The sequence below is a fragment of the Choristoneura fumiferana genome, chromosome Z, assembly GCF_025370935.1.
Source record: "Choristoneura fumiferana chromosome Z, NRCan_CFum_1, whole genome shotgun sequence".
Classification (NCBI taxonomy): domain Eukaryota; kingdom Metazoa; phylum Arthropoda; class Insecta; order Lepidoptera; family Tortricidae; genus Choristoneura; species Choristoneura fumiferana.
The window spans coordinates 40,902,645-40,930,427 of NC_133472.1; the positions used below are offsets into that span (position 1 = coordinate 40,902,645).

The following is a 27,783-nucleotide window of genomic DNA, read 5'->3' on the forward strand; positions in this document are numbered from 1 at the left end:
CGGTTCCTTTTAGTGCTTCACGATCCAGTTATTGACCCTGTTTTGCTGTGCCATGACAAAACACTGTACCTCAAATAACAGTGTTTTTTTGTAACATCAGTAATTGAGTTGTACGATTAAATACTGCAATTATAAATATGTACAATGTAATGCTAAATATAAAAAGTATTTTTTACTAAATTACAATTTTAACTAAAGTTACGATGGCGATGTACACGTATAGATAGAGGGTCCTAAAGTTTGATAATTAATGTTATCATACTACTGTGACTCGAGATACGGTGTTTTGTCATGGCATGACAGTGTTATAGTCACTGGAACCAAGTACTTACGCAAGCAGACGGACGGCGTGCAGGCCCACTGTCCCTTCGGCAGACAGAGCCTTCATTGATTCCCTTTGGGGCTTCACGATCCAGTTATAGACCCTGTTATATTAAGTGGCACCAAGTAGTTACGCAAGCATATGAGTGGCATGCCGGGTAAGCCTTCGTCTATTTTTATCCTTAATGTGGTATGATTCACTTATTGAACCTGTTATAGTCAGTGGAACCAAGTACTTACGCAAGCAAACTGGTGGCGTGCCGGCCCACTGTCCCTTCGGCAGACAGAGCCTCGTCTGGTTCCCTTTGAGGCTGTACCCACGCTCGCAGCGGTAGTGCGCTTCCCCGCCGATGCTCAACGTCGAGGTAACTACGTGGAGTCCTGCGCTACCCTTGATCTGGAGCGATGGGTCTGTGCAAGTGATTTCTGCGGACGGAAAAACAATTGTGACTTCATTTTGCCGATCAGCGATTTTGGAATTTTTCTGTATAATCATTCTGTCAAAGTTTACCTTGGATGACACAATATTAGAATTTGAATTAACCTTCATCAAGAAAAAGATATCATCTTCTCAGCCGTTATGTATAATGTCAAATGTCCCACTGACCACTGGCACTCACAAAGCTTCACACATATCATTGAATTTCTTCGCAGTTGTGTGCCGGTTTCCTCTCGATGTTTACCTTCGCCTCATTGTAATTTTCAAATGTAAAAACAATCGTGCGCTGTGTCTTAGGTTTACGTATGTTTCCTCGATTTTTACGGGTAGGAAATTCACATTCAAGGCTTGTATTTTTTGGTCATGTGAACTTGGAAACTTAATTATATCCTTCCTTGATGACTTAGAACCTTATTATTTATATAACCTTCATTTTGAAACAAACCGTACTGAGGTAGTGAAATGGGAATTGTTACTAACCCTTGCACTGCGGCGGCTCGGCGCTCCAAGTGCCGTCGTCCTGACACTGGCGGCGCGACACCCCGTCCAGGACCCAGTGCTCGTCACACTCGTACAGGGCAGCCGCACCGTAGTACGTCGCATTCGTTGCCAGCGTGACCTTGCCGTTCTCCATGCGTCCAGGATTGCCGCAGTCCACATCTGAAGACATAATAATATAAAGGTGTTATTAAATAACTGAAGACCAGAAAGTAGTTTACTCAGAATTGAGAGTAGAATCGATTATATGGCAGTGTATGAATGTAGTGTAGAGGATAAAATCGGGCTCGGGACAAGTTTTGGAGGAAGACCGCGTCTCGACGCCCCATGTCGAACACTAGACCATCGAAAGCTGATGATACCAGGCGTGAACTGGCAGGTCACGACACCCGCGCTCGCAGTGACCAGCGCGCCGATCGGTAAGTGTCACACACTGGTCAGGTCGAGGAAATATCAAACCGTTCTACAACATTTACCAAAATTATCGACATAGCAAGCCAATCGATTCCGTTGGAGTGGAGAGCGGAACTCTGGAGTATCTCGAAAGATCGTACCTATCTCGAAAGACGGTCCTCATTTAAACCCGGATTTTTAATCCCATGGAAAAAATGTAAACAAAGGTGTAGCCGTTATCAAAAAACATTTGCACAATTCAAGATATATTATTCTTTCCACATTTGCCAGAAATCGACTTCCCATTAATGAACTGTATTTCTTAATCAAGATAAAATATTTTAATTTACTGATGAAAACCTTTACTTTGGCATTTACTACGCTTTGATATATTAATATACAAAGATTACTGTTTTCGTATGCATAATTAATTTATTGTCCTGGTATTACACCCGGGTTTTTATGCTGTGGGCCGCTTGAGACGGTACTCATTGTAACATTTGTGAATTCGTTTTCCCAGTGACTCTTGTTCTGTTATTTTTTTACTGTCGACATTGTTGTTATATTTTTATTGTAGTTAAGTTGTTCATTGTTACGTTTTCCGTTGTTTTTCGTTCATTTTTGTATGAAAGGATGGACTCCGGTCTGAGTACCTACTTCTCGGTCAAAAGACGACTTGTAAGTTGTCTCCCGTAAAAACGGCTCTTTTAACGAAAATAGAAAATAACATGGCAACAACAGAACTTCATATAATATTTCTAGAGGGCCCATACCTTGAAAACCCCTATTATGTCACTTTGACAATTACGAAACTTTGTTTACATTTTTTCCGTGGGATTAAAAATCCGGGTTTAGACAGAGCAACTGACAGTGGCTGAATGCAGAGGATAAAATCGGGCTCGGAACGACTTCAGGAGTGAAGACCGCGTCTCGGATACGTGGGCCGTCCCCAGCTAGATTGAAGCCGGAACTCAATGTCGCCCAATGTCGAACACTAGAACATTAAAAGCTGATACTAACACTGGCATTTAGGCGTGATCCCGCTCCACTGGCCGCTGTCCTCGCAAGTGGACAGGCTCTCTCCGACCACCTTGTAGCCGCGCTCGCACCGGTACTTGACCAGCGCGCCGATGCGGTAAGTGTTGCCACTACTCGTGCTGACGGACGTCGAGGTCCGGATCAACGTGCGGCCATGCATGCGGTCGTTGCCGGTGACAGATACGATGCTGTTCTCGGCAACGATCGGCTCAGGGCAACGGATTTCTGTAAAAGAGGTACTGGTTAGAGACACCTTCCATCAATGTTATGACTTTTGTATTTCGAACTGATGTCGACGATTGATTCCACAAGGTGCTAATTAACATAGGTACTGAAAATCTCAGAAACCCCGACAGTATACTTTTTTTGACAACCGTATGGCCAAGTGGTGAGTGAACCTGACTATGAAGCGTGAGGTCCCGGGGTCGATATTTTTATGAATAACACGAATGTTTGTTCTCGGGTCTTGGATGTTTAATATGTATTTAAGTATTTATTTATCTATATATGTATGTATGTTTATCCGTTGCCTAGTATTCATAGTACCTACAAGCTTTGCTTAGTTTAGCACTAGGTCAATTGGTAACGTGTCCCATGATATAAAAATAATGTAGTAACTTCTGCTTGTTTTTATAGGTGTAGTAAAAATCACTGCACTTTGACTAACTTTGAACTTGTAAGGGTTATCTTTATGTGTGAGAAGGAAAGTCCTGACAGACTCATCAAAGTTCATCCGAACCTCGTGGTCCTAGAAGGTTGATACTTTGAATAAAGATTCTCTTTATGACGTAGACAAAAGAATAATGAGATTTTGCAAAATTACTACGTTTAGTTTTATTTTGAATCGCCGTATTTTTTTATTTAATAAAATTGCAGCATTACCTGTAACAATCAATGCGTATTAATAAAATGCACTACTACTTATTATTTATTTGTAGCACTACTAGGGTTTTTCTTTCGGCACCAACACTCAGGCCAGCCAGAAGTCGAAAAGACACTCCTGTCTTTTCGATCTACGGGTACTTATCTACCAAAATCAAATCGTTCACTTACGACAATTATGAACTTATTTGCAAGGAGTTCAGATTTCAACAACAGAATTCAACTGTTGAAAACCAAGAAAAATATTCTGTACCTTCGCAACGTGGGGTCGCGTCGCTCCACACCCTGTCGGGCTGGCAGACCCGGCTCACCGGTCCGGCAAGCCGGTAGTTCGCCGTACACGAGTACCGGATCACACTGCCGAGGTGGGTAGTGCCGTTCAGTAGCTCAGCCGCACCATACGTCAGAGGCGGCAGCTTGCCGCAGTCGATATCTGAAACGATATTCTTGTTAGACAGCGAGTAGTGGTGCAATGGATCGAGTATGATCATACGTCGCGTAAACCAGGCGGTAAATAAAGCGTAAAACGCACGAAAGATGGTAGCGAGCCACGAGCGGGTCGGGTCGGGTCGGGAGTGCGGCGGGGCTATTTACGTTGCTGCGTATGAGCAACATCACACCGCGGCACCCGTACACGACCCGACCCGCTGCTGACCTGGGTGTGTTTTACGCTTATGTAATAGAAAGGTTTAGGTGATTAACTAAATGTTAACAAAACAAGGTCAATTGGTGTCTTAAATATTGCAATTCCCCCATCAAACTTCAAAACATTTACATTTCTGTATTGAAATACATAAGTCTAGTTTGTGTTACAATGATAGACTAGGTAACATGTTTAAAATCATTAAATGTGCCAAATCTGGCCGCTGACGTTTGTTGACATTTTAGTTAATTACCTAAAGTTTAGGCCTTTCCAATCACTTTTTTCTATTGTTTCTCTACTTACACTCGCACTTGGGCGACTCGCCGGACCACTCTCCGTCCTGCTGGCATGTGAGGCTGGACTCGCCGACCAGCTGGTGCCCCGGCTCGCAGTGGAAATCGATGGTTGAGTGGACGTTGTAATCATACGCCTCCATATAACCGCCTGACGGCACTTCTGGGTCCGCGCACGTGATCACTGTATTTGAGTATGTTGTTAATTTTATTTTACCTTTGACCTTGAATAACTTACGACGCAGACACGAGATTTTATGAGACTTTTGAGACAACATTTAGGACACCAAAATGAAGCTATTATGCCAGTGTCCAGCTTATTATCTCTCATTCCGAGATTGACATTAATGTAATGACTTTCTGCCAAATTTCTTGCAGCGCATTTTTTTGGCAAAGATAGCCTTTCCAAAAGCGCTGGTAGTTTTAAATAAGTGACATGTAAAATAATCCTTTGCGGCCTGATTGCAGAATAAACTTTTTGAATATTGATACTCACATTCGCAGGAAGGTATATCATGCGACCACTTCCCATCCCGGTTGCAGACCAGCTCCTCAGCCCCGGCGAGCCAGTAGTCCTGTTCGCAGCCGAAGCGCGCCACGGAGCCGAAGGTGGTGGTGCCGTTCAGCAGACGGAAGGAGCCCTTGTGGAGCTGCGCGGGAGTGCCGCAGTCCACGTACTTGCAGGACGGGGGAGTGCCGGACCAGAGGCCGCCCAGGGTGCAGGATACACTCTGGTCATAAAGTATTTAGATTAACATCAATTTCAAACCCCGGTCGGAGCAAATATTTTTATAAAAATACGAATAAGTTATCTGTGTGAAAATTTCAACTGCTCTACTTTGTATTTTGGGTTAGCTAGCTGGCTCTTTGGAAGCTAACGTCAATTTCCTTACCGGCTGTCCAAACAGGATGAACCCGTTCTGGCAAGTGTAGGTGGCCAGCGAGCCAGCCTTGTGCCCGCCGACGGCCACGGTGGCACCCGAGACAGGGGGAGGATCCGGACACCAGTCGAACAGACACTTCGGTGGCTCGCCGCTCCAGACTCCGCCGTCGCCGCACACTCTAAAATACATCATGATTATCATTAACAACGAATATCAATGAACTAAAAACAATTCCACGCCTCCACGCTGTAAGAACACATACAAATCACATAGGTAAACCTAATTATCACCATCACCTAACTACACTGACGTTTCAAACTCAACTAGAGTTCATCTGAGCAATACAACCGTTCACCATGCTACGAGATGTTGGACTAACTCCCTATTTCACCATTCGTTGATTAAATTAATTGACGGATAAATGTGATGCCGTCTCTGTTTGTTTTGTTCGAATAGAATTTGCACTTTGAAGTTGAATATTTTGCAAACAGATCACTGAATCGAAAAATCGTCGTGGCAACACCCCAATAGTTTTAAAAGACCTATCCAACGATACCACACATTATAGGGTTGACGACCAGATAGCCTAGTGGTTAGAGAACCTGACTACAAAGCTTGAGGTCCCGAGTTCAATTCCCATGTCGGGGCAGATATTTGTATGAAAAATACGAATGTTTGGTCTCGGGTCTTGGGTGTTTAATATGTATTAAAGTATATATCTATATCTATATAATTATATTTATCCGTTGCTTAGTACCCATAACACAAGCTTTGCTAAGCTTACTTTGGGACTAGGTCAATTGGTGTGAATTGTCCCGTGATATTTATTTATTATTTATAGGGTTAGTTAAGAAAAAAAAAACCCCACTTTACGTCTATGGAAGGTACCCCAAAAACATGTTTATTTTACCACTTTGTCGGCGAGAATGATACGTATGTGATACGTATATTCATGCCAAATGACATCTTTCTAGTACTAAATAACAGTGTCTGAGCTTAACCGCGGACAGACAGACGGACAGACATGGCGGAACTATAAGGGTTCCTAGTTGACTACGGAACCCCAAAAATGAAGTGGGCAGAAGTAGGTACTTGGGGAATTTACACTGACTATCAACAGACCTTATAAATATAAAGTCGTGGGTGAGCAAAGTAATTGATTATTCATTGAAATGGACCTCCGCTAAGTAATGCCTAATTCAATAAATTACTTCTGTTTTCTACTCTGTGGTCTTACCTCTCCTGGTCGCCGACCAGTGTGTGATTCTCGCGGCAAGAGTAGATTGCGCGCGCGCCGTGCGTTGTCCGAACGTCGGGTAGGGAGACGTCGCCATCTTGGACCGGAGTTAGAGCGCCACAGTTCACGTCTGTGAAGAAAATGGTCATTCATTGGCAGCTTGAAAATCTCGGTTTAATCTTGAACTCAGTTTAGTAGTATTCCGACTTGTAGAACTGTAAAGCCTGAGGACCTTATCACACTTGCGATTTGTGGGCGAGCGTGCAACGAGTTCATTGCGATTGCGTAACGATTTCGCCGCGAGTTCGCCGCGTCTAGAGCTGGGACTCCATATGAATTTTCCGGCGAGTACGCGACAAATCTTGTGCGCTCGCCTCGCTTTCAACTCGCTCGCAAATCGCAAGTGTGCTAAGGCCCTTAATAAGGTGTAAGGCCGTGGCCACACCGCTGCTAAAAAAACGGTGACGATCCGGAATCGCAACGACGTATCGTATGCGCACCATTTTTTTTGCGATGTGGAGGGCATGCGGTAAAAACGGTTCGCATTCGCATACGATGCGTTACTACGATGCCGTTCCATCGCCGTTTTTTAAACAGCTGTGTTGCCGCTCCTTTAGTTTTATCGACGTTTTTTTCACAACATTTGCCAGGATGCGTAATTTTTGTATAATGGGATAAAACTTTTTCTAGATTTAGTATACCTAGTGGTGAAACCCAACGCTTCTCAAAAAAGGGATATTAGAAGCTTCTTCTCGTGAATCGTCTTCTAATCTTGGAGTGGAATATTGTCTAATGGATTCGGAGTCAAATCGCTTCCACCGCCTTTTTCCGTAGCGATATGAGGTTAGAAAGAGATAGTGAAGTTTACGGGAAAATTATTATCCAATGGTCAATCTAGGATACCAACTAATTGTGAGGCAAATGTTATCCAATCATTTAGTGACGTGTTTGTGTCGAGTAACAAACATACAAACATTCAAACTTTCACTTTAACAATAGTTTTTGGATGGTCATACACACAATAACAACACGATTGAAAGTGCCGCCTACAAGACTTTGGCTAAGGTACTTTTGGTAGAAGGTACCCCATTTCAGATTTCACTTTTAACCCGTCGCGTGACCAACGACATTATTGGGTAATTTTGGAACAGCACCCTAAGTTAAAAGGTAGTCGAAACTAGTCACAAAAACTGACAAATTAAAATCAAACTTACATTTGCAGTTAGGCGCCGCGCCAGACCAGAATCCATCTCGGTTGCACTCCCTCGTCTTGTCTCCTACCAGCATGTGTCCTTCGGGACATTTGTACGTAATAGAAGACCCCACTGTGTAGCTGTCTCCCTCTATCGTAGTGTTAAGCAGCTTATCCGGGCTACCACAAGTCGGTGGCACTACAGAAAAATTTCATTGATTAGTAGGTAATAAATAAAAATAGCCAGTTCAAAAGCAGTGCGAGTCAAATAAATATAAGCTATAGTTACACACTGAATGAGAGCATGGGAAGTGGCAAGGAAAGACGGCAGAAACGTAGTGTGGCTTCGTTACTCGTCGAGCCCTATGCTACCTCTTTTTTCGGTTTTTGTGTGTCAATCAAATGATTTGCAAAGGCTTAACAACGAGTACCTAGAGCACTGTGTGGCCGGCATGGATAACTTCGCGGGAGTGCGATGAGCAGAGCAAGGAGCAGAGCGAGGAGCAGAGCGAGAAGCAGAGCGAGGAGCATAATTTAGCTATATCATATTTCAATTCAAAATCGCCCAGACGCTGTAGCAGGGCCAATCAACTTTTTTACCCACACTAATCTGTCCGCGACATTTTTCAAACAATTGCAGATTTTTGCAAGTAAACATGTTTTTTCTCTAATTTAATAGATGGTGTATTTATTACATGAATACATGCCCTACGTAAGTTCAACCTATTAAACCGTGAAAAATCTTGTTGGAAGTAGGTACGATTTTTTGGTAACGCCAGAGACAATTTTGGTAACGCAGGAGACGCTCAAAGTGTCGGTAAAATAGTTGATTGGCCCAGGTATGATATAGATCTGAACATTTAAAAAAAAACTCCCTGCGTAGAGTGAGGGTTTTCTTAACAGGCAAACTATCGCTAGATGGCGGTAGGATCGTGAGGTCCATTTGACCTTCTCATCGATCGTGAGGTCATTTGACAGTCTTGCACTATAAAACCATTGACAAACGTGACATAAATATCAAAGTTGTCATGTATCTCGTGACACTAGCGCCGACTAGTCATGGACTAGCCTATCACAGATACTCTCATATTTGTGTATTTGTGTCTCATATGTGTGTAAATTTAAAAAACGGCGTTTATAATTCGCAGAAGCGGGGTTAATTAATGAATCGAGCTGGAGGCGGTGGCACAGCAACAAATAGATTTAGAAAAAAAAAAAGTTTCTCGATGAGGGCTACGGCATAGATGTCGCTAGCGTCACTGCTTAAGTGACTAAGTAAGAAACAAACAAGCTGAGATATGAGGTGCATAGGGGAAATTCGTGTCGGTACCGTTGACCATCAGTGGTAGCGGTATAGCACGCGGTACGGATTACCGAGGACCTGGGTTCGATTCCCAGTGATGGCCTTATTTTTCTGTTTTTTCTGTGCATCTTTATTTCAGTTTGTATTTTCAAATAGATTCCCGCTGGGTTGTTTAACTTTTTCCTTGAGGTCAATGACAAGTACAGCAAGTGAGGCGTGGGTGAATCAGTGCCTGATATTGAGTTCAAACCGCCCTAGGCTAAGTACGAATATGCGCCCCCGCAGCCAATAATTCACTCTCTTTTCCTCACTCAATCCACCTATTCAACTATCGCACTCTTATCTGAGTGTCAAACGCACGTATTTTGCTAAAAATACCAGTCATTATTAAGTTGTAAAGTTGTAAGTAAATCTCAGCTCAGCTTGCGTCCATAAACTATCTCTATGCCAAAAATCACGTCGATCCATCGCTCCGTTTCGACGTGAAAGACGGACAAACATACAAACACACACACACTTTCGCATTTATAATATTAGTATGGATTGTACCGCATTTGTAATTAGCTATGAGCTAATTATACTTACTTATAAATTTAATTAAACATCTTTCACAGTTGCAATTACACGCCTACTTACGCCACAGCCATTTGTACTACAACGTAACAAATACTTTCATCTTACGTTTTTTTATTATTACACTTATAAAATACTTGCTACGCAGCTGCGTAGCAAGTAGTGCAAACCTTGGCTCATTATTATCTTACACGCATCTCACTATGAGGTCGCAATCAGTGCCGGTTTTAGCACTTCCAGCGCCCTGGGCGAGATTTCCACGGCGCCCCCGACTTTTGGGAATTTTCTACAAAGTAGGTATAGGCCCCGCCCAGGGCGCCGGACTTAAAGGCGCCCCTTTAAGTCCAGCGCCCTGGGCGGTCGCCCCACCGCGACCTACCCTAAAGCCGCTACTGGTCGCCAGCTATAAAATCGATGGCAGCTGTCAGTTTTGATGCTTGCAATCGGGTTGGTAGTGTTTTAATTGCTTGCTACACATTTTAATAATAGATCATGTGTTTATGGTTGTTAAGTCAAAGTTTCCCGGCTCAATTATTCCAGTTTTATTAAAACGGCTTTTGTCAATCCTCTATATTTTAAGTCGCCTAATTAATTGTCAGGTCTGAGCCCATTCAGGCACACCATTAGAAACATAAATCAGAGCAATCAATTAATTGAATTGAGGTATTTCGGACTGCAAATCAAATTGGCCTTGCAAATGGATATGAATCCGAATGCGACCGCAGACCGCAGACTGCAGCTTAAGGGTGAAAAATGAGGCAACCATGACAACAATTTCAGATTTCAGCGAAATGAAACATATTATACCTACTAATAATGTTATGAAATTCTGATATAGGCCGTGGATGAATATTTTTAACTCCAATATAGCAGCTGACGTAAAGTAAGTAGTGGCATGATCTACAGAAATGTCAACTCTACCCCAGTTTTAACGTTACTGACCATATTTTTGCTGTGAATGCTGGCTAAAAAATATCAAATTTTCCACATCATACAGTTTTATTTATTTAAGTATATCACTCAAACATTGTAGAACGATAATGGACGCTAAGAAGGAAAAAATCGGAGCTTAGTCTTCATGCGTTGTGACCGGGAGTATGGCCGGCCGAGCACGGTGACAACTTTGACAAGCTTGAGTCTGATCTGACGAGATGGGGCCCTCTTAAAGTTATTATGAAGTACAAGTAAAGACCCAAGGAGAAATCAGAGGGAATTAAGAAATATGTGTGATGGAGGAAGACGGGAGCTAGGAATTTCGGAAATGTGTGTTAGACGACAAATTATTTCGCAAAGATAAAGGTCAACACGTAGTTTACACAAATACAGGGTACAGAATGAGATCTTTTTACTATAGAACGAGAACGTTGAAAAACCATGTTTTTCTCAAACATCTAAGGGAATGTCGTCCTTATCTTCGTGATCACAGAACGTCAAGTACGTCATTGTATAGCACTTATTGAAGATTCGTTTTAATTTTAAATTAAAGGATTGTAATGGAATTTCATACAACATTGCCGGCCAAGGCCGGCAAAGAAATTGTCTTTTGTTTCAGTGGGTGTTATTTCTTTTATAGACTATCTATGGCATATTGCCAATTAAAAAAAACGTACCTAGTTCGTGAATGTGTATTTACTTTTTAATCTCTTTTTGACTAGATTATTTAATTAGAATAAATCAGGTATTCAATAATTAACAAGGATTGACATTTATTGTTAATAATTTATTAAAATAACCAATTAATAAGGGATCCTCATTTTTTTGTAAATAAAATCATCACAAGATTTGGTGGCTAAAACATTAACCCTAAGCTTACAAAAAAATAGCTGTGTTTTGGCGGGAATAGAAAAAAAAAACAAATACTTAAGTATACGGTTTATACCTAAAACGAGTAGTAGTTTTTTATTCAAATAAGTGTTATTGTTTCCGATATGAGTTCATGAAGTGACATGATATTTTTTCCTTGGATTTATTTGAGAAAATCACTATACAAGCCTTGTCCGCGAACAGGGATTGTCGGCTTCGTATCTCTAGATGGCCTCGTTAACACTGCCATCTATAACTACGGCCGGCAATCCCCTATTTCGCGGACTCTGCAGTAGGTAATGTAGGTACTATCAAAAAATATTACGCAGATTTCCGGAGTATTCCATTTTTAAATTTATAGCTATTTAATCAGCCTTCACGGTGGTGTACTGGCCAGTATCAATCAAATAAACATGGAGTATCTAATTTCTTTTGGCATGATCCTCGTATTCGAAATACGGTATTCGACAACTCCTAATTTGTCATTTTCTACAGAATAATTAGGAAAATGTAGATATACAGACAATATTCAGCGAAGAGCCTGAAACCGTACCAAAGTACTGGTTTATTAGTAGGTACCAATATACTGCCCTCCTAAGCCGAAAGGCGCTATCTGAAAAAAAAAACGCTTTTTTGTCGTTTACACCATGTGATGCAGAATGTTTTAAGCTACGCAATCGTATTAATAACTTAAGTGGTTTTTTTTTAGATAGCGCCTTTTGGCTTAGGAGGGCAGTATATACAGCTAACATACCTGCAGCTTTAGCGCCAGTATAGGTACATCGCTGATTTAGTTGGATGAATGTCAAAATAAAAAAATAAATTTTTTTTTTTCAGGAGACCAAGCAATAGAAACACTAGAAGTGCTTATTTTTACGGCTCTTCTGACAATTTGTTTTCCAATTGTGACACTATCCAACCAAAATAGTACCGGAATGACCACCTTGGTACCAATATTTTTGATTACGGTTTCAAGCTCTGCCGCCAATTGAGACCAGGGGCCTAAAAAGGGATTAAAAATGCATTCGCATCGCCGCAAGCTCAAGTCAAACGGTCGATATGTACCTAGAGAGACACTCACTGTACTGGCAAATCCAGTGAAGGTAGTCGAGGTTGCAGCCGACGTCGTTCCAGAGCCAAGCTCGCCCCCCATCCAATACCACGCAGTTTTGCTCGCCGTTGTAGTTGTTTGGCTGGTCTTTGCCCCAAGCGGGCTTCGAGACTATCTCACCTGTGAGAAAAAAAAATGTTTGAGTATGAAAAAAAAAGGTTATGTTGACGACTGTGTAATTGCCCCGTTTTGGTCACGGCAGTGGTCATGCACAGTTGAAGTGCGTAATGGTTTTCCATGGTATTTTATCAGAAAAGTTCGTATTTACAAGATAAATAAGAACTCAATAAGCTTCGATATCCATCGTACAGTCGAGCTTAAATGTAGTACTAAAGTGTAAAGATGTCCTTTTCCTTGACTGTAAAGCCGTTTTGACATTAGACACTATGTATAGGTAGTGCCACGAGAGTTGAAGTGAATGATTACACACACAGCTACAAAAGAACTGATTGCACAAAAGCAGAATGAATTAAATGAATGAGTAAATGGCCAAATCCTGGTGTAATAACACGACATATTCTTGTGTGCGTGACCTCAACTCTGGTTAAGATTGGTTTATTGGAATCTAAAAAACCAATCCAAAAACCAATCTTAATTTGATTGCTTAATAACGACATCTCTTGTCCGGGTGAGCGGTTAGTTCCAATGGGGTGCTGAAAGTTTCTCGATGAGGGCTACAGCATAGATGTCGCTAGTGTCGCTGCTTAAATGACTAAATGAGAAAACAAACAAGCTGAGATATGTGGTGCATAGGAGAAACTCGTGTCTGTATCACTGTACAGTGGTGCTGTAGTGGTATAGCACGTGGCACGGAATGCCGAGGACCTGGGTTCGATTCCAGCGCTGGTCTTATTTTTCTGGTTTTTCTATGCATCTATATTTCAGTTTGTATTTTCTCAACTCTGTGGCACTATCTATAATAAAGTTCCGTATTAATGGATATGAAAATGCCACTCATTTAATACAATAGTTGATTGAAAAGAGTGCCGTTCCATTTTGATTGATATCCGACTTTTCCCAATGGAAATACTTATGCACTCTGTCTGTAGTCCTGTAGTGTACGCCACGGTTTTAACGCGCAAGTTTTCCGAGCTACCCGTCCTTTATTTTGTTGTTGCATTTCTTTCAATTTAATAGTAGATTTTTCAACAAGGGATTAAACAAGCCTTATGGTTGTTTAGTCTCGCGTTAAACACTACTTTTCACTTTAAATGCAAGGAAAAAAAGACCTTCTGTTCAAAATTACAATGTTACTTTTTAAAAACTTACGTTCAATACCACTTACGTATGGAAATCTGCTGGGCTACTACGAAACTCGAAAATCGAAGTTCGTATCGTACCGTCTCGCCGACGCTTATATTATTTAATACGAGAGTGAGAGGGACGGTACGACACGAACTTCGATTTTCGAGTTTCGTTGTAGCCCTGCTGTTCAAAAATCAGATGCCAAAAAAATTGTAACGCGGTTTTTTTCTTTTCTTTTTTTGTAAATTGACGCTTTAGTTAAGTGCTTGCAAATTTAGCCAAAAGTTTCAAAATAGAAAAACTTTTTTAAAAGATAAAATAAAATTAATTCATCCTTAATATAATTGAACAGATTCATATTTGTAAAATCATTAATTGTTTTTCACGAAATTCAATTGTGTTTTTAAATATTTATCACAGTTGTCATTTTGAGATTATTAAAATTTCCACGCCCTAAAAATTGTCTATAGACAATCACTGAAAATGGCGATAAACCTCCATTCGAAAACATTTGAAGAGAATGAGAAGTGAAAAGAGTATTTCATTAGGATTCTCATAAAAACCCACAGTCTTTCAGCTACACGCGCCGAGCTACTCTGAACTCATTTGAAGACATTAATCGCTTAAGTAGCCACACGACACGAGCGAACAATGCAAGTGCGGCTTGCTGCGAATATGCCTGGAAATTTCAACAGTTTAAAATATTGTTTTCCCTGTATTATTACACATGCCATCTCGCTTTAAAGCTGCTATGTTATGGACTCGCAAATGTACTATAAAAAACACCACAACACCAGGTACCTACATCAGGTAGGTCGGGGTAAAGGTCGGACTGGAATCAATTTTATAAATTAGCCCACAACATAGCATAAAAACCTAACTTACACGGCCCTAGGCAATAACGAAATAAAAACTTAACCGATGAAAAATCGGCGATGCTGATAAAGCGCCCTTGAGCACGGGCGCAGGAAAAAACGGCGAGAATTCGTAGTTAAAAGGTTGTGGCACTAGCCAACGGCACTTTCACAAAATGACACCACAAAGAACTGGTAAAATAACACCAAAACTGAGCACTGGAGACTAAGTATTATAATAAAAAAATCAATTCAAATCTGATGTAGGTACGCTCCGCACTCAGCAACAAATGTTCAAGGAATTAATCCTAAACAAAAACGCCGAAAGAACAATCAGAACACAGAATTTAAATTTCAAATCAAATTCCAACTACATATAGAATTAAAAAGTTAACAGCCAGCTCAAAACCGGCCAGTGAAAACGCTTGGAAATCAGCCAAAAAGTATGTAACACGATTCACTCATGCGTTGTAATGCTGCAGTATGTACAATGGACACGGGAACATTTCGGATTAATTCATTCATTTAACTGGGAATTGCATAGTTCAGAACAAAAGACTACACCTGGCGAGGGATCGGTACTGTTTTAGTGTTTTGAAATCTCTGGAAAATATTTTACATGTATTTTACTGAAGTCTGAGCCTTTAGAAGGTTCTTATTGTAACAATGGGAATTTTATTACTTTTATTAATACTAAGATTACAAATGCAAAGTTTGTGATTACGAATATGCGTGTTAATGTTTCTTACTCCTTCACGCTAAAACGGCTGGACGGATATTAATAAATCTCGAAATCTCAAATGCTAGGATCAGAGACATAAAACACGGGTGTCTTATATTATGCTAACGTTAATGAAATCCACGATGCAATTTTTGGGACTTCCCTTGCGAATTTAGTGAAGTCCTTGGATTTCAATTTAGCAGCAGCAGTGTTATGCGTTCAAAGCCGCGGGTACACACAAGTTTTGAAATAATAGGTAGGTACGTCGTAGTTATTTACGTTGCCGAATATCTGTGTGTAAACTTTTAGTATTGTTGGAAGAATCGTGGGTTTTGCCGGGTGCGAATATTATTGTCTCACACAATAGGTTTTAGCATGTTTTTGTACGTGTTTTTGACAAAGTTTCGCTAAAATATCGCGTACCTAACTGTTTCGTTAGAAAATTATTCTTTGTTTCAATTAACTTGCTTTGTGTTGCGAAGCACTAATTAAAAAAAACCTCATAAAGTAAGCTAGAGAGTTGGAAAAAATAAATTGATTCTCACTATTCCACTAATAGTCATTACAAATGTGCAAGTTAGTGAGTATATGTGTGTGTTTGCTACTCCTACGCGTGACAACGGCGGGACTGGAATAACACATACTTAGGTTACTTATTTTATTACCTATTCCCACGGGATGGGGATAAAATCTCGTAATTTCAACCGTTAGGATTAGAGACATGAAAAGGCGCGGGTCACCATTATCATCCCAGCCTATATATGTCCCACTGCTGGGCACAGGCCTCCTCTCACAATGAGAGGGCTTGGGCCGTAGTTCCCACACGGGCCCAGTGTTGGGAACTTCACACACACCATTGAATTGTTTCGCTGGTTTGTGCATGTTTTTCTTCACCGTAAAGCTCTTATTTCGAAAAACTCAGAGGTACGAGCCGGGGCTTGAGAGGCGATAGGTCAAACCTCTAGGCCACCACGGCTCCATGGCGCGGGTGTTTTAATAACAATCAAACTTGCTTTAAATAAAATTTACAATCAAATTTGCCAGCAATCTGCTTTAATATTTCTGGAGTAGGTACTTAATTTTAAAATATCTTGTATATTTTCTCACCGTCAACCCATTTCCAAGTTCTGGAGGTCAGGCCGGGTTCTTTCTGGGCACCGATCCAGACGAGCTGCGTCTTTAGCTGCGCCTTTCTTCGCTCCAACTCCTGAGTGAGGAAGCTTGCAGTTGCACCCTGCAAGTCATAAAGAAGATTTAACCCATTTAGACTTTCAAGAAAAATCGTGCAAGTTGCATTACATTGCGAGGCCGTAAAGCCAACGAGTTGGTAGTGGTCAATTAAGAAAAGAGCCAGCCCTATGGTCACCAGTGGAACGGGCACGCTTCTTTTTTTAAAAAATGAAAAAGTTTTTTTGCTTCGAGTCCCCACGGACCAAGAGTTTTAGTTGTCTCGATAATTAGAACTCCAAGAAACCAACCCCCGTTTAGGAGCACAAAGCGTAAGTTAAGTACTAATAAAACATTAGTACTTAACTAACTATATTGCACTTTTCGACAATGTTCGTTTTAAGTTTGCGTTTTAGCGTTGGACCCATTTTTATAACCTCAAAAACACACGGCACGCGAGTAGGTTCGCGAGTAGGTGTGCTAATAATGTCATGTTTGATACTCGTATCCCATAATTTGATCAAGGAAATCATTGTGGCATTGATTATTGAAAGGATCCAAAATAACTTCAACACATAAGAATTGGGTTGTTTTCTGGGTAAAGCAAGTTATTCTTCATATTAGTCCGTCCGTGAGAATATCAGAAAAAAGTGGACACAAGTATATTTTCTCAAACATGACATGAAATATTGACGTTGTGTTACAAATAATAGGCTGAGAAGTATCGCACTGCAGGCGCTGCGGCTCGCCTGCCTGCGCTCGGTCACTCTAGCGGCCTGCAAAGAGATTTCATACAACTTTCCCGGCCGCTGGCCGGCAATGCGACCGTCTTTTGTTTCAACGCGTGCTCTCCGACACGGCGCACGCCCACGCCCAGCAACACCGCCCGCAGCCGCCTACCGCCCGCCAGCAGCCACACAACAGGGCAACCAGACTAGCGCCCCGCCAGCTTCATTTCTTGTTTTTGTTTTTTATTTTATTTCATGGAATGTTTGAGAAAAGCACTATACAAGCCTCGGCCGGAACCTGGGGTTGCCGGCCTCTACAGTAAGTACTATTCTTTTGTCAATAAAAAAAAACGACTCCCCCCCTTTTCGCCGCCACTGGTCTTGTTGTTTTCCATATCATTCACCTTTCAATGTCGCTCCGCTGGCATGTCACTAATGCACCACGAGAAGCAAACGGGGCTCCGTGAGAAAGCTGTCACTGATTATAACACCGATGGAGTCCAATTGAAAGGTAATTGTGTAATACAAGGCGTGAGAGTTGATTGAGATTGAGACCCTATTATCGTTGCTTAGCAAAAGCACATGAGTTAGATCAGTGGATGGTTTTATATCAGACAGTATCTTGCAGTTGCATATAGGATGGAAAAAAATTATGGGCCTTGGATATAAGTGAACTCATTTTATTCAAAGAAAACTTTACTTATATAGTTTTAAAATGAAATAAAACTAACTTTAGTGAAGAGAGTTCTGAGGCCGTATTGCCTAACATTTCTGACGCTAACGATCGCAATCAAATGACAGCTTTTGTATGTGAAATCTGTCATTTCATCGCGATCGCATTCAAATGTCAATTTTTGTATGCGAAATCCTCAGGAGAATTCTGACATTAGATTGCGATCGCGAGCGCTAGAAATGTTCTAGGCAATACGGCCTCCGGTTTCGGAGAAAAGATAAATGGTAAATAAATAAATAAATATCACGGGGGACAATTCACACCAATTGTTCAGTCCCTAAGTAAGCTTAGCAAAGCTTGTGTTATGGGTACTAAGCAACGGATAAATACAATTATATAGATAGATACATACTTAAATACATATTAAACACCCAAGACACGAGAACAAACATTCGTATTTTTCATACAAATATCTGCCCCGACACGGGAATCGAACCCGGGACCTCAAGCTTCGTAGTCAGGTTCTCTAACCACTAGGCCATCTGATCGTCTAAAAAAAGATGGCAGTTGGGACCGAAAAGTTCTTGAATGGAGACCGCGATCCACCAAAGAGGTGAACGGATGACTTGATGACGGGTTCGCGGTGCATGCGGGCCGCTTCCAACCGAAGCAACTGGAGATCTGCTGGGGAGGCCTGTGTAACAGTGGACGTCCTACGGCTAATATGATTATTTTTTGAGAAAAATACCTGAAAACCATGGATAAGGTCACCGCCGTGCGTCTGACACTGCCGTCGGGCGTCGTCGAAGCTGCCTCCTTTAGCCACGTTGAACTCGTAACAGTTCCTCGAAAACGCAGCCAGCTCCACGTCATCAGACACCCCTTTTGGGGCGCAGCGGTCGTTGGAGAACTCTGCGAGAAATCGAACAACTTTACAAGCCAGCTTCTGTTCACTGCGGAGTCTCTCGCCCTTATGGTGATTTTCCACCGGCAAGGCAAGACGATGCCATACAAATTTCAATTCACGTCTCGCCTCGCCGGTGGAAAACCACCTTAAGATAGGACGACCGGATAACTAAGTTGTTACTGAGTACTGACCATGACTCAGAAGCAAGAGGTTGCGGGTTCGATCCCCGTGCCGGGCAAATTTATTTATTTATTTATTGATATACCAACACCAACAGTGTTTACACAGGAAATTACATTAGAATATTTGTATGATGATTTGATTTGAGTCTAGTATGTATTTAAGTCTTACATTTATTTTGCAGGCGGTAGGACCTTGTGCGAGGTCTGCCCGGATTGCTACCACCATCTTGCTCGCTAATCCTGCCGTGAAGCAGCAGTGCTTGCACTGTTGTGTTTCGGCGTGGAGAGTTAGACAGTCGGTGAAATTACTGGCACTTGAGGTATCCCATCTAAGGCCTCTAGGTTGGCAACGCATCTGCAATACCCCTGGTGTTGCAGATGTTTATGGGCGGCGACTTTGTGTACGTCTTGTACAGTACTTTGGGTTAGGTTAGGTTCGGTTTATTTTATAAATAAGTTTTGCGAAGCTCCTAGGCATTGACATAAAACATCACATCAACATCTCGCCTGTATTCCCAAATGGGGTAGGCAGAGTACACGAAACGTTACCGCTTCGGAGCCACTTCTAGCAATTTTAGGTAGGCATTGAAATTATATAAAATGTTGTAATACAACATAAGAAAATATTCCATAGTTTTAACTGTTGGAACTCATATACCGGGATTTAATATGCGTGTACCGGGTGTGGCCTGTAATATGAGCAAATAATTAAAACATAGATCATACTCCTCAAACTGAACATCATTAGTTCAGCGACTTTTAAAAATAATTAGTTTTTTTTTAATTTTTTTACTCTTTTAAGTTTATTCGAAGAAGCAATGTAAAGCAAAATGCTTGATGTTTGTAGCGTGACAGGCAAAGTCAGTTGTGTTCTAGGATGGCGTACATTGATAGCAGTATTTAATTTGTATGAAAAAAGGAAAATTTAAAGACTCCATTATTTTTTAAAGTCGCTGAACTAATGTTGTTTAGTTTGACGAGCACGATCTATGTTTTAATTTTTTGCTCGTATTAAAGGCCAGCAGACCACACCCGGTATTCGAATAACGGTATAAAATTAACATAAAAGTAACTTAAAAATAATAATTAACATATGTTTTATTGTGCCGAAACAAGTACATCAAATCGAATTAATAACAATAGAAAAAAGTTTGGTTTTTAAGATAAATTGGATTATATCAAATGAAAATTATATCAATTGTTGCATATATCAATTATTGTTATATCCTTCGTTACGCACCGTTCTAAATTGCATGGGATGGGAACTCTTCAAACAACGTAATGTTTTTTGTTTTAATTATTAGGAATTCCCATTGAAGTTTTGTGTGATTATTAAGTTTCAATACAACTTGCAAGAGCTGGAAAACCAAAAATAATGAGTACTCTATTTGAAATAGGTAGATACGCATTAGCATTATAACCACGCGTAGACAAAACGTTCTTACGTAGGGTTGAGTGATAAGATATATAAACGAATTACATAACAATCCTTTGTTTAAAGCTTGTTATTATAAATATTCACTGTGTATAATAGACAAAGATTATTCCTAACTGTTTTATACAATACAATATGAACTATTAACATGATACTACTTTGGAAAGCGATTGTAAATCGGCGTGCGTTAAACAATGTAGCCTCAGCTAACATAAGAAAAGTTGTCTTGTCTATCTATTTCGCTCCAACATACTTGTATTCCATCGCTCTTTTGCATTGCTGTCTACATATGTATAACTCAAAATCAAAAAGTTTCTTCTGCAAGTAGACCGCTTAGGACTCCTGTACATGTAATTTTTATACTACATTCGGAAAGATTATCACTGCCAAGAATGCGCCGCCAGAAACTTGGCGAATAAATAGACTTGTATCCACTTACTTGTCAATTTACTTTGCTGTACATTGCTGGCAATTATTATTCTGTTAGAAAGTTAACAAAGTCTGAATTTAAGTTGAATTGAATTTATGTTATGGTTAAGTTACAGAAATACGTTACATTAACCTCATTTTTAAAAAGCCTGGCTGCCGGCAACACACTGTATTGAATGAATAAATAAACTTAATTATTTTCTCTCTAGCTAGGAGGTAAAATACTCGTATTACACGGGCCTAAGCCAAGTGCTTTTTATATCATAGAATTATGACATGGGTAACAATTAATTAGGTATTATTTTCGAAGGGATTGTTTTTTCTTAACTCAAGGCTGGTATTAACTACATTTACGGGTTATCCACCAAGTAAATGTAACAAGAGTTGTCGAATATTTAGATAAGTAGACTGCAGAGGGCTATTTTCGGGGTCTAGTTGCTTTTTATTAAATTATGATATTATTTTTGGTAATACTCTTACCTTCAGTAGTAAACACCTCAACTTCACAAAGGGAAAGGGACCCTTCAACACCAACGAGTTGGAGGAAGACATGCTGGCCGATCAGAGGACGGGCGCAGCTGAAAGTCTTCGTAACGCCCTCATCTGGAACAAGAGAAGTCATCATTATTATCAGTTGAAAGACGTCCACTGCTGGCGTGTCTCAAAGAACGCCATAATGACCGGTCCTTTGGGAACCGCAGTCGCAAAATGACGGGTCTTAAGGGCCCCATACAAGGTACGATTCGTCTGTACTATCAATCTGATGAAAATCGTGACGATTGATCGTAAAGAGCCATACACTGTCGATTCATCGTTACGATATTCATGATTGCATGGGATTTTGTTGCGATCTCCGACATCGTATTCGATGAAATAAATCGTTAACGATCTTAACATAAACTATCGATTCGTCATTTCGATCGGTCTGAAGCGACGGTTATGGGGCCCTTAAGAATAAGAATGGTTTAGGAATGAATGGCCAAGGGTTAGAAAACCTGACTACGAAGCGAGTTTCCTTAACAGTCTTAAATATTTATAAAATCGTTCAAACCGTTCAAGATTTTATTTAGTTTCACCATACGGTTGTCTGTCCTGTCGCGTCGTTGGTAGTGAATCTTAGAAGTTATATTTTCGATCAACTTGAAATTCGTCATGATAGACTTGAAATTTATACTTTATTAAAAGGTAAAATCAATAATCTTGGTAGTACATCTGGTTAGTTCCGGCCCAGGATGTTCTGCAGGACGGAACTTTCACGGTTAATTGCATCGTCTTGAAATATGGTATGCAAATGTAGTTTGACATGCAGTAAGTGACAAAAATACACCCAGCAAAAGTATTTGAAAAAATGATTTTTTTTACAAAATTATGGATGTGACTTTTTAATGACAACGGGGTTTCAACTTTTACTAAGTTCTTAGTTTGTTTAGAGAAAAGAGATTTCGCTCACGATTACTGACAAAAGAAACTCTACATTTTGTATTTAAATTTGATGGAATTTTTTATGCAAATATACGTTTATTTTTAATAATAGGCAAAAACAGAAAAAGTAATAATAATTATTAAAATTAAACTATCTAAACATAAATTACATAACTTAATACTCTCTATTTAGAAATTTTACCAGGAAAGTGCAGACGATAGCGCATAATAAAGCTCTCAACAATGCTTATATATTTTCGCCGAATTAGTTATATAATATAGATATCTGATGTGATAACACTCGAGCTACAAACACAGATTTGAAGTCAAGCTATACAGTGCTGAAGGAACACAATAGACACTACTCACGGAACGGTATCTCGGAAATGCGAGCGCGAAGTGCCATCCCTTGAGACATAATTTTTTGCTATTGGAAATTTATTACAATATTCATGGACTTGTTTAAATTCGTGTTTAATAACTTCAAGATATTTTCTGAATTATATTAAGCGTTTAAAACTAATATCAATAAATGAATGTATGAGTGCACTACAGCGTTTGGTGCTATAAGCATAGTACATAAGCACTAGATATGAAATGTTAGTGATACGATGCTCTGCGCGTTAAATGTCGTTAGAGTAAGTTATTCCTTACTTATTATTTCAATAAAAAACTAAATCTAGCTACTAGTTTAAGTCGGTGCTCACAGTGGAAAAGCCATCAAGACGACTATTCTCATTCCTTTATAACTGTAAAATGTATACAGTACCAATATCAAAGAATACTCTATCCAATAAATAAGAATAATCAAATCGGAGTATTACGTAAAAGTTTGTGGTCAAATTACTTATTTATAATCGTGATATACAATCAATTCTGTTTTAGGATTTTTTCCCAAGATATGAAACACACCCTTAAGCTATACGCTTTATTAAAAAAGAATTATTTAATGCAGACAATCTGTACAATTTGCGTGGTCATACATAAAAAAATACGCATTGAGAACTCCTCGTTTTTCTTTCGTCGGTTAATAAATATATCTATGATGTTTAAACAGTTTCATGTTTTCCAGCACTCGAATATAAATAACAATATTTACATTAAGTATTGCAGCCTTGTATATTGAAATGAAATTTTTGTATTGATGAATTAAAAATCTCAATTTTTATTCCCATTTCAATGTTTTATGTTGAAATGCCCTTTTGCCAATGACGGCAGAATTATATTTTGCTCTGCATTTTGTGCATGTACATGACATGCCTCCAGGCGTACGGATTGGCTTTTGAATTTTCAATTGATATTTTGTTTTAAAGCAAATTGAATTGGGCTTTCACTTTAGCTAATTGAATCGTACGTTCCGGCTGTCAAGGTTGATCATTGCAATATTCACTGTTATATCACATCATCGTCTCGGCCTGCAGTGGCGAAGCGTCCATATAACTCTATTCCCATCGGCTTTCCCAATATTTACAAAATAGAACAGATAGATAGATAGAAAAGTTTATTTCTGCTAAGAGTTTACATTTTAATTTACATTGTTATGTCAAACTACAGAGCAGTTTTGTCGGCACTTTAACAACAACACATACAGAATTTACGAAAGATGTAAGCGATCTTTGCTTCGGCTTTACCACGGAAATATCTGATGCCACGCCACTGCGACCTAATAATAACTAGTGGTGGCACAAGCCTCCGTTTATGAGAGAGCTTTTTTGGAGTGGAGTCGTCTTATTAGCCACAGATTTATTATAATGAATTAAATTTGGCGTCTCCTGATCATGGCGCATGCGACTGTGCCGAAATATCGAGCTGCTCTAAAATCAAGGTACGCGGAACAAACCCCGAATTTAAATCATAAAATTATCACTAGCTCCTTGGTGGCTTTCTTTTAGGGTTCCGAGCCAAAATGGCAAAAAACGGAACCCTTATAATTTCGTCTAGTCCATCTGTCTGTCTGTCCGTCCGTTCGTATGTCACAGGCATTTTACTCGAAAACTATAAGATGTATATATCAATGAAATTTGAGTACAGATGTCTTGTAGCAGCCGCCGCTATTTAGTTTTGTAGTTAAATTACAAAAATAAATATTTATAGGGGGAGCACTTCATACACGTAACAGAAATTGAAAATAGTAGATTGTACAACAAGAGCATAAAACGAGCCATTTTAACCAAGACGTTAATATACCCACCCGAGCCGGTACGGCGAGGGTGGATAGACACGTCGAGGGGAAAATGGATTTAATGCTCGAGTTTTACCACTCTGCTTTTTCACTTCGATGGCGAGGAAATGAAATAGCAACAGTAAAAACAATTGTTCACTCTACTAAGTAATTTTTTTTTCACGCATTTATTATAATTATATATTTTTTATTTTAAGTGATTTATTTGACTGATTTTTAGTTTCATATAAATAAAAAATGTATTAAAAAAATATAAAGAAACTTCTTTGTTTGTGGCTGTTGACACCTAACTAAAAGTCACACACACAAACATCTAAAAGTCATTTATAACACTCCAAAGTAGCAAAAATTGTGCCCCCCCCTCTGTCTTGTAAACCGTTTGTTTAAAAAATATGGAAAGGTAACGCTTAATAAATACTTACAACGAAAATTGGCGTCAACATGATCGGATATACCGTTTTTGAGTCATTGCCGAAAAACTGCACTTCTCAACAAAAGGACGTAAGCGCCGTGAAGATAAGGCTTTTTTCTGGTAATAGATTTTAAGACTGTTTAGTAAGTGTATTTTTTCATAAATGTGGTGCATTTCTTTATAGTAAAGGCTACGGAACCCTACACTGAGCATGGTCCAACATGCTCTTGGCCGGTTTTTATTTTTACTTGTTTTAGTTTTTTTTTTTTAATTTTATATGAGGTGCTTTACAGATGGGGACGTTAAGTCGGAAAAAAATATTATGGAATGGGAAAGCAGGACCCAGACATTGGCGGACTATCACCGGCTAAAAAACCCGGCTACACGTCCCCAACTCGTCAGACACGCCCAAGACAGGGTTCCGTAGCTATTACGGAATCTTCCATGTTTAGGTACATTTTATACCTTAGGCTGCTATTTACTCTTAAACAGACAGACAGACGGACGGACATGGCTAAAATATAAGGTTCCCTAGTTGACTACGGAATTCTACAAAATACATGTCAATTATTTTCTAAAAATCTTACTGATGGACTGAAAAGAAATAATATTTTTTTTGCCTACGAAACTAGTTACCCCATTTCCGAAATAACTTTTACCCCCTGTTTCACCACGCGTTGTTGACTGTTTGTTTTGTTAGAATAGACCGTTGGTGGCCTAGTGGTTTGACCTATCGCCTCTCAAGCAGAGGGTCGTGGGTTCAAGCCCCGGCTCGCCACCTCTGAGTTTTTCGAAATTCATGTGCGAAATTACATTTGAAATTTACCACGAGCTTTGCGGTGAAGGAAAACATCGTGAGGAAACCTGCACAAATCTGCAAGCAATTCAATAGTGTGTGTGAAGTTCCCAATCCGCACTGGGCCCGCGTGGGGAACTATGGCCCAAGCCCTCTTGTTCTGAGAGGAGGCCTGTGCCCAGCAGTGGGACGTATATAGGCTGGGATGAAACGGAGACGGCATCACATTTATCCGTCAAATATAATATGAATCAATGGGTGTTGAAACATCCCCTTAACCTCGTAACTCTTGTAACCGCGTAAACAGTCTGGAAATACCTTTAAATTACTCAACGTAAGACCTCTGTGATATTAAAATTCTACTTTCGTTTCATTATGGCGCGACAAAATGGTTGGAATCGTGGGAGGGTATTAATCAGTTGTTAACAATCGTAGAAAAGGTTTAGAAAAGTGCAAGCTTAAGGTAGCAGAACGTTGCGAAATTTGCACCTTATTACCAAAAACATTGGATTGTTTTTTGCTGTCTATCACTTAAACAGAAATTAATATTCAATTTATTTTTATGAAATAGAAAAATAAGTTTACATAAAAAAGGAAGAATAATTAAAAACAAAAACATTTAGCCACATGCTTCGTCAAATTAATAAAAAAAACGGCAAGAGCGTGTCGGACACGCCCAAAATAGGGTTCCGTAGCCATTACAAAAAAATTAAGTAAGTAATATTTTTCTAAGGATTTCGTATTTTAATCTTCCAAGTTTAGGTATATTTTATACTTAGGCTGCTATTTATTACTCTTAGGGGCTGTTTCACCATCCATTGATTAGTGTTAACTGGCGGTTAGGTGTGATGCCGTCTCTATTTTGTTTTGTTCGAATAGACGGAGACGCATCACATTTAACCGTCGGTTAACGCTAATGAAAGGATGGTGAAACAGCCCCTTAAACTACTAATAATTCACAAGCAAAATTAGCCGTTATAGTTTTCCTTGAAAGTTTGATATACTTACTACCATCCTGAATTTTTTCAAATTTTTCACCCACCGGTTTAGATTTTAGAGGGGGGGACGCTCGATTTTAATGAAAAATTGTACTTTAAAGTTGAATATTTTGCAAACAAATCACTGAATCGAAAAATCGTTTTAGCAACCCCCTAATGATTTTAAAATACCAGGTTTTAAAATACCTATCCAACGATAAAGTTTGGATGAGAAAAAAAAATTACCCCCACTTTACGTCTATGGGAAGTACACTAAAAAAATTTTTTTTTCAAATTTTTATTGTACCTTTTTTCGCATAGTTTACATACATATTCGTGCAAAATTACAGCTTTCTAGCGCCCTCCTCACGCTCGATTTTAATGAAAATTTGCACGAGAAACCTAGCGTGTCGAGTTTTTCGTACCTACGATGACGTCACGAAGCGAGATTTAGTGATGGAAATCAAGACCGCGCGGTGCCGATTCAAAGGCGCGCGGTGCCGATTCAAAGGCGCGCGGAACCGATTGAAAGGCGTGCCGCCAGCGCGTCTTTTTCAAAGCGCAATCGAGCACTTTAGGTCTTACAAAACTTTGGACGTGGATCAAACTTTTTACACGCAAGATAGGTAAACTCTTTAAGGTCTACCTCGATATAATAAGGTCTGTGAATATTCAGGATATGGCAAATCAACAGTTGTCAAAAATATGTATTGTATAAATATCGATCATGTTCGTTATTTCATAACAGCTCTTGGGCCAGTTGCCCGCCGTCTGTAACGCTCAACTGAGAATTACATTATGCAAAATGTTTTTTTCTTTGTTGTTTGTTACATAATTTATGCATTATTACAAGCGAACGTTCGGGTGGAACTAACGCGGGTTTTGTGGAGAACACTAATTAACATTTAAAAAATGCGGTAATTTGTTAGTGTTAAAGACTTGCTATGTGGCTCGTCGAGGTCGCAGTGGGGGATTTGGTTCTTATTTATATTTTACGAGATTGACATTAGGATTGTCACTACTGGATTATTGTATTGTCACTA

General features: G+C 39.8%; 1 protein-coding gene across 1 annotated transcript in view; it reads right to left on the reverse strand.

The window, feature by feature from the left end:
- Positions 1–27,783, reverse strand: part of fw (CUB and Sushi multiple domains furrowed) — a 164,374-nt gene that overhangs the window by 5,948 nt on the left and 130,643 nt on the right. Inside the window, exons 5-17 of the mRNA XM_074100344.1 lie at positions 21,432–21,554; positions 18,747–18,910; positions 16,538–16,664; positions 12,581–12,730; positions 7,843–8,019; positions 6,629–6,758; positions 5,401–5,569; positions 5,004–5,238; positions 4,518–4,691; positions 3,825–4,004; positions 2,672–2,914; positions 1,241–1,420; positions 562–747 (exon numbers count right to left, since the gene is read on the reverse strand). Coding sequence (XP_073956445.1) covers positions 562–747; positions 1,241–1,420; positions 2,672–2,914; positions 3,825–4,004; positions 4,518–4,691; positions 5,004–5,238; positions 5,401–5,569; positions 6,629–6,758; positions 7,843–8,019; positions 12,581–12,730; positions 16,538–16,664; positions 18,747–18,910; positions 21,432–21,554 — 2,238 coding nt within the window. The remainder of the gene's footprint in view (positions 1–561; positions 748–1,240; positions 1,421–2,671; positions 2,915–3,824; positions 4,005–4,517; positions 4,692–5,003; positions 5,239–5,400; positions 5,570–6,628; positions 6,759–7,842; positions 8,020–12,580; positions 12,731–16,537; positions 16,665–18,746; positions 18,911–21,431; positions 21,555–27,783) is intronic.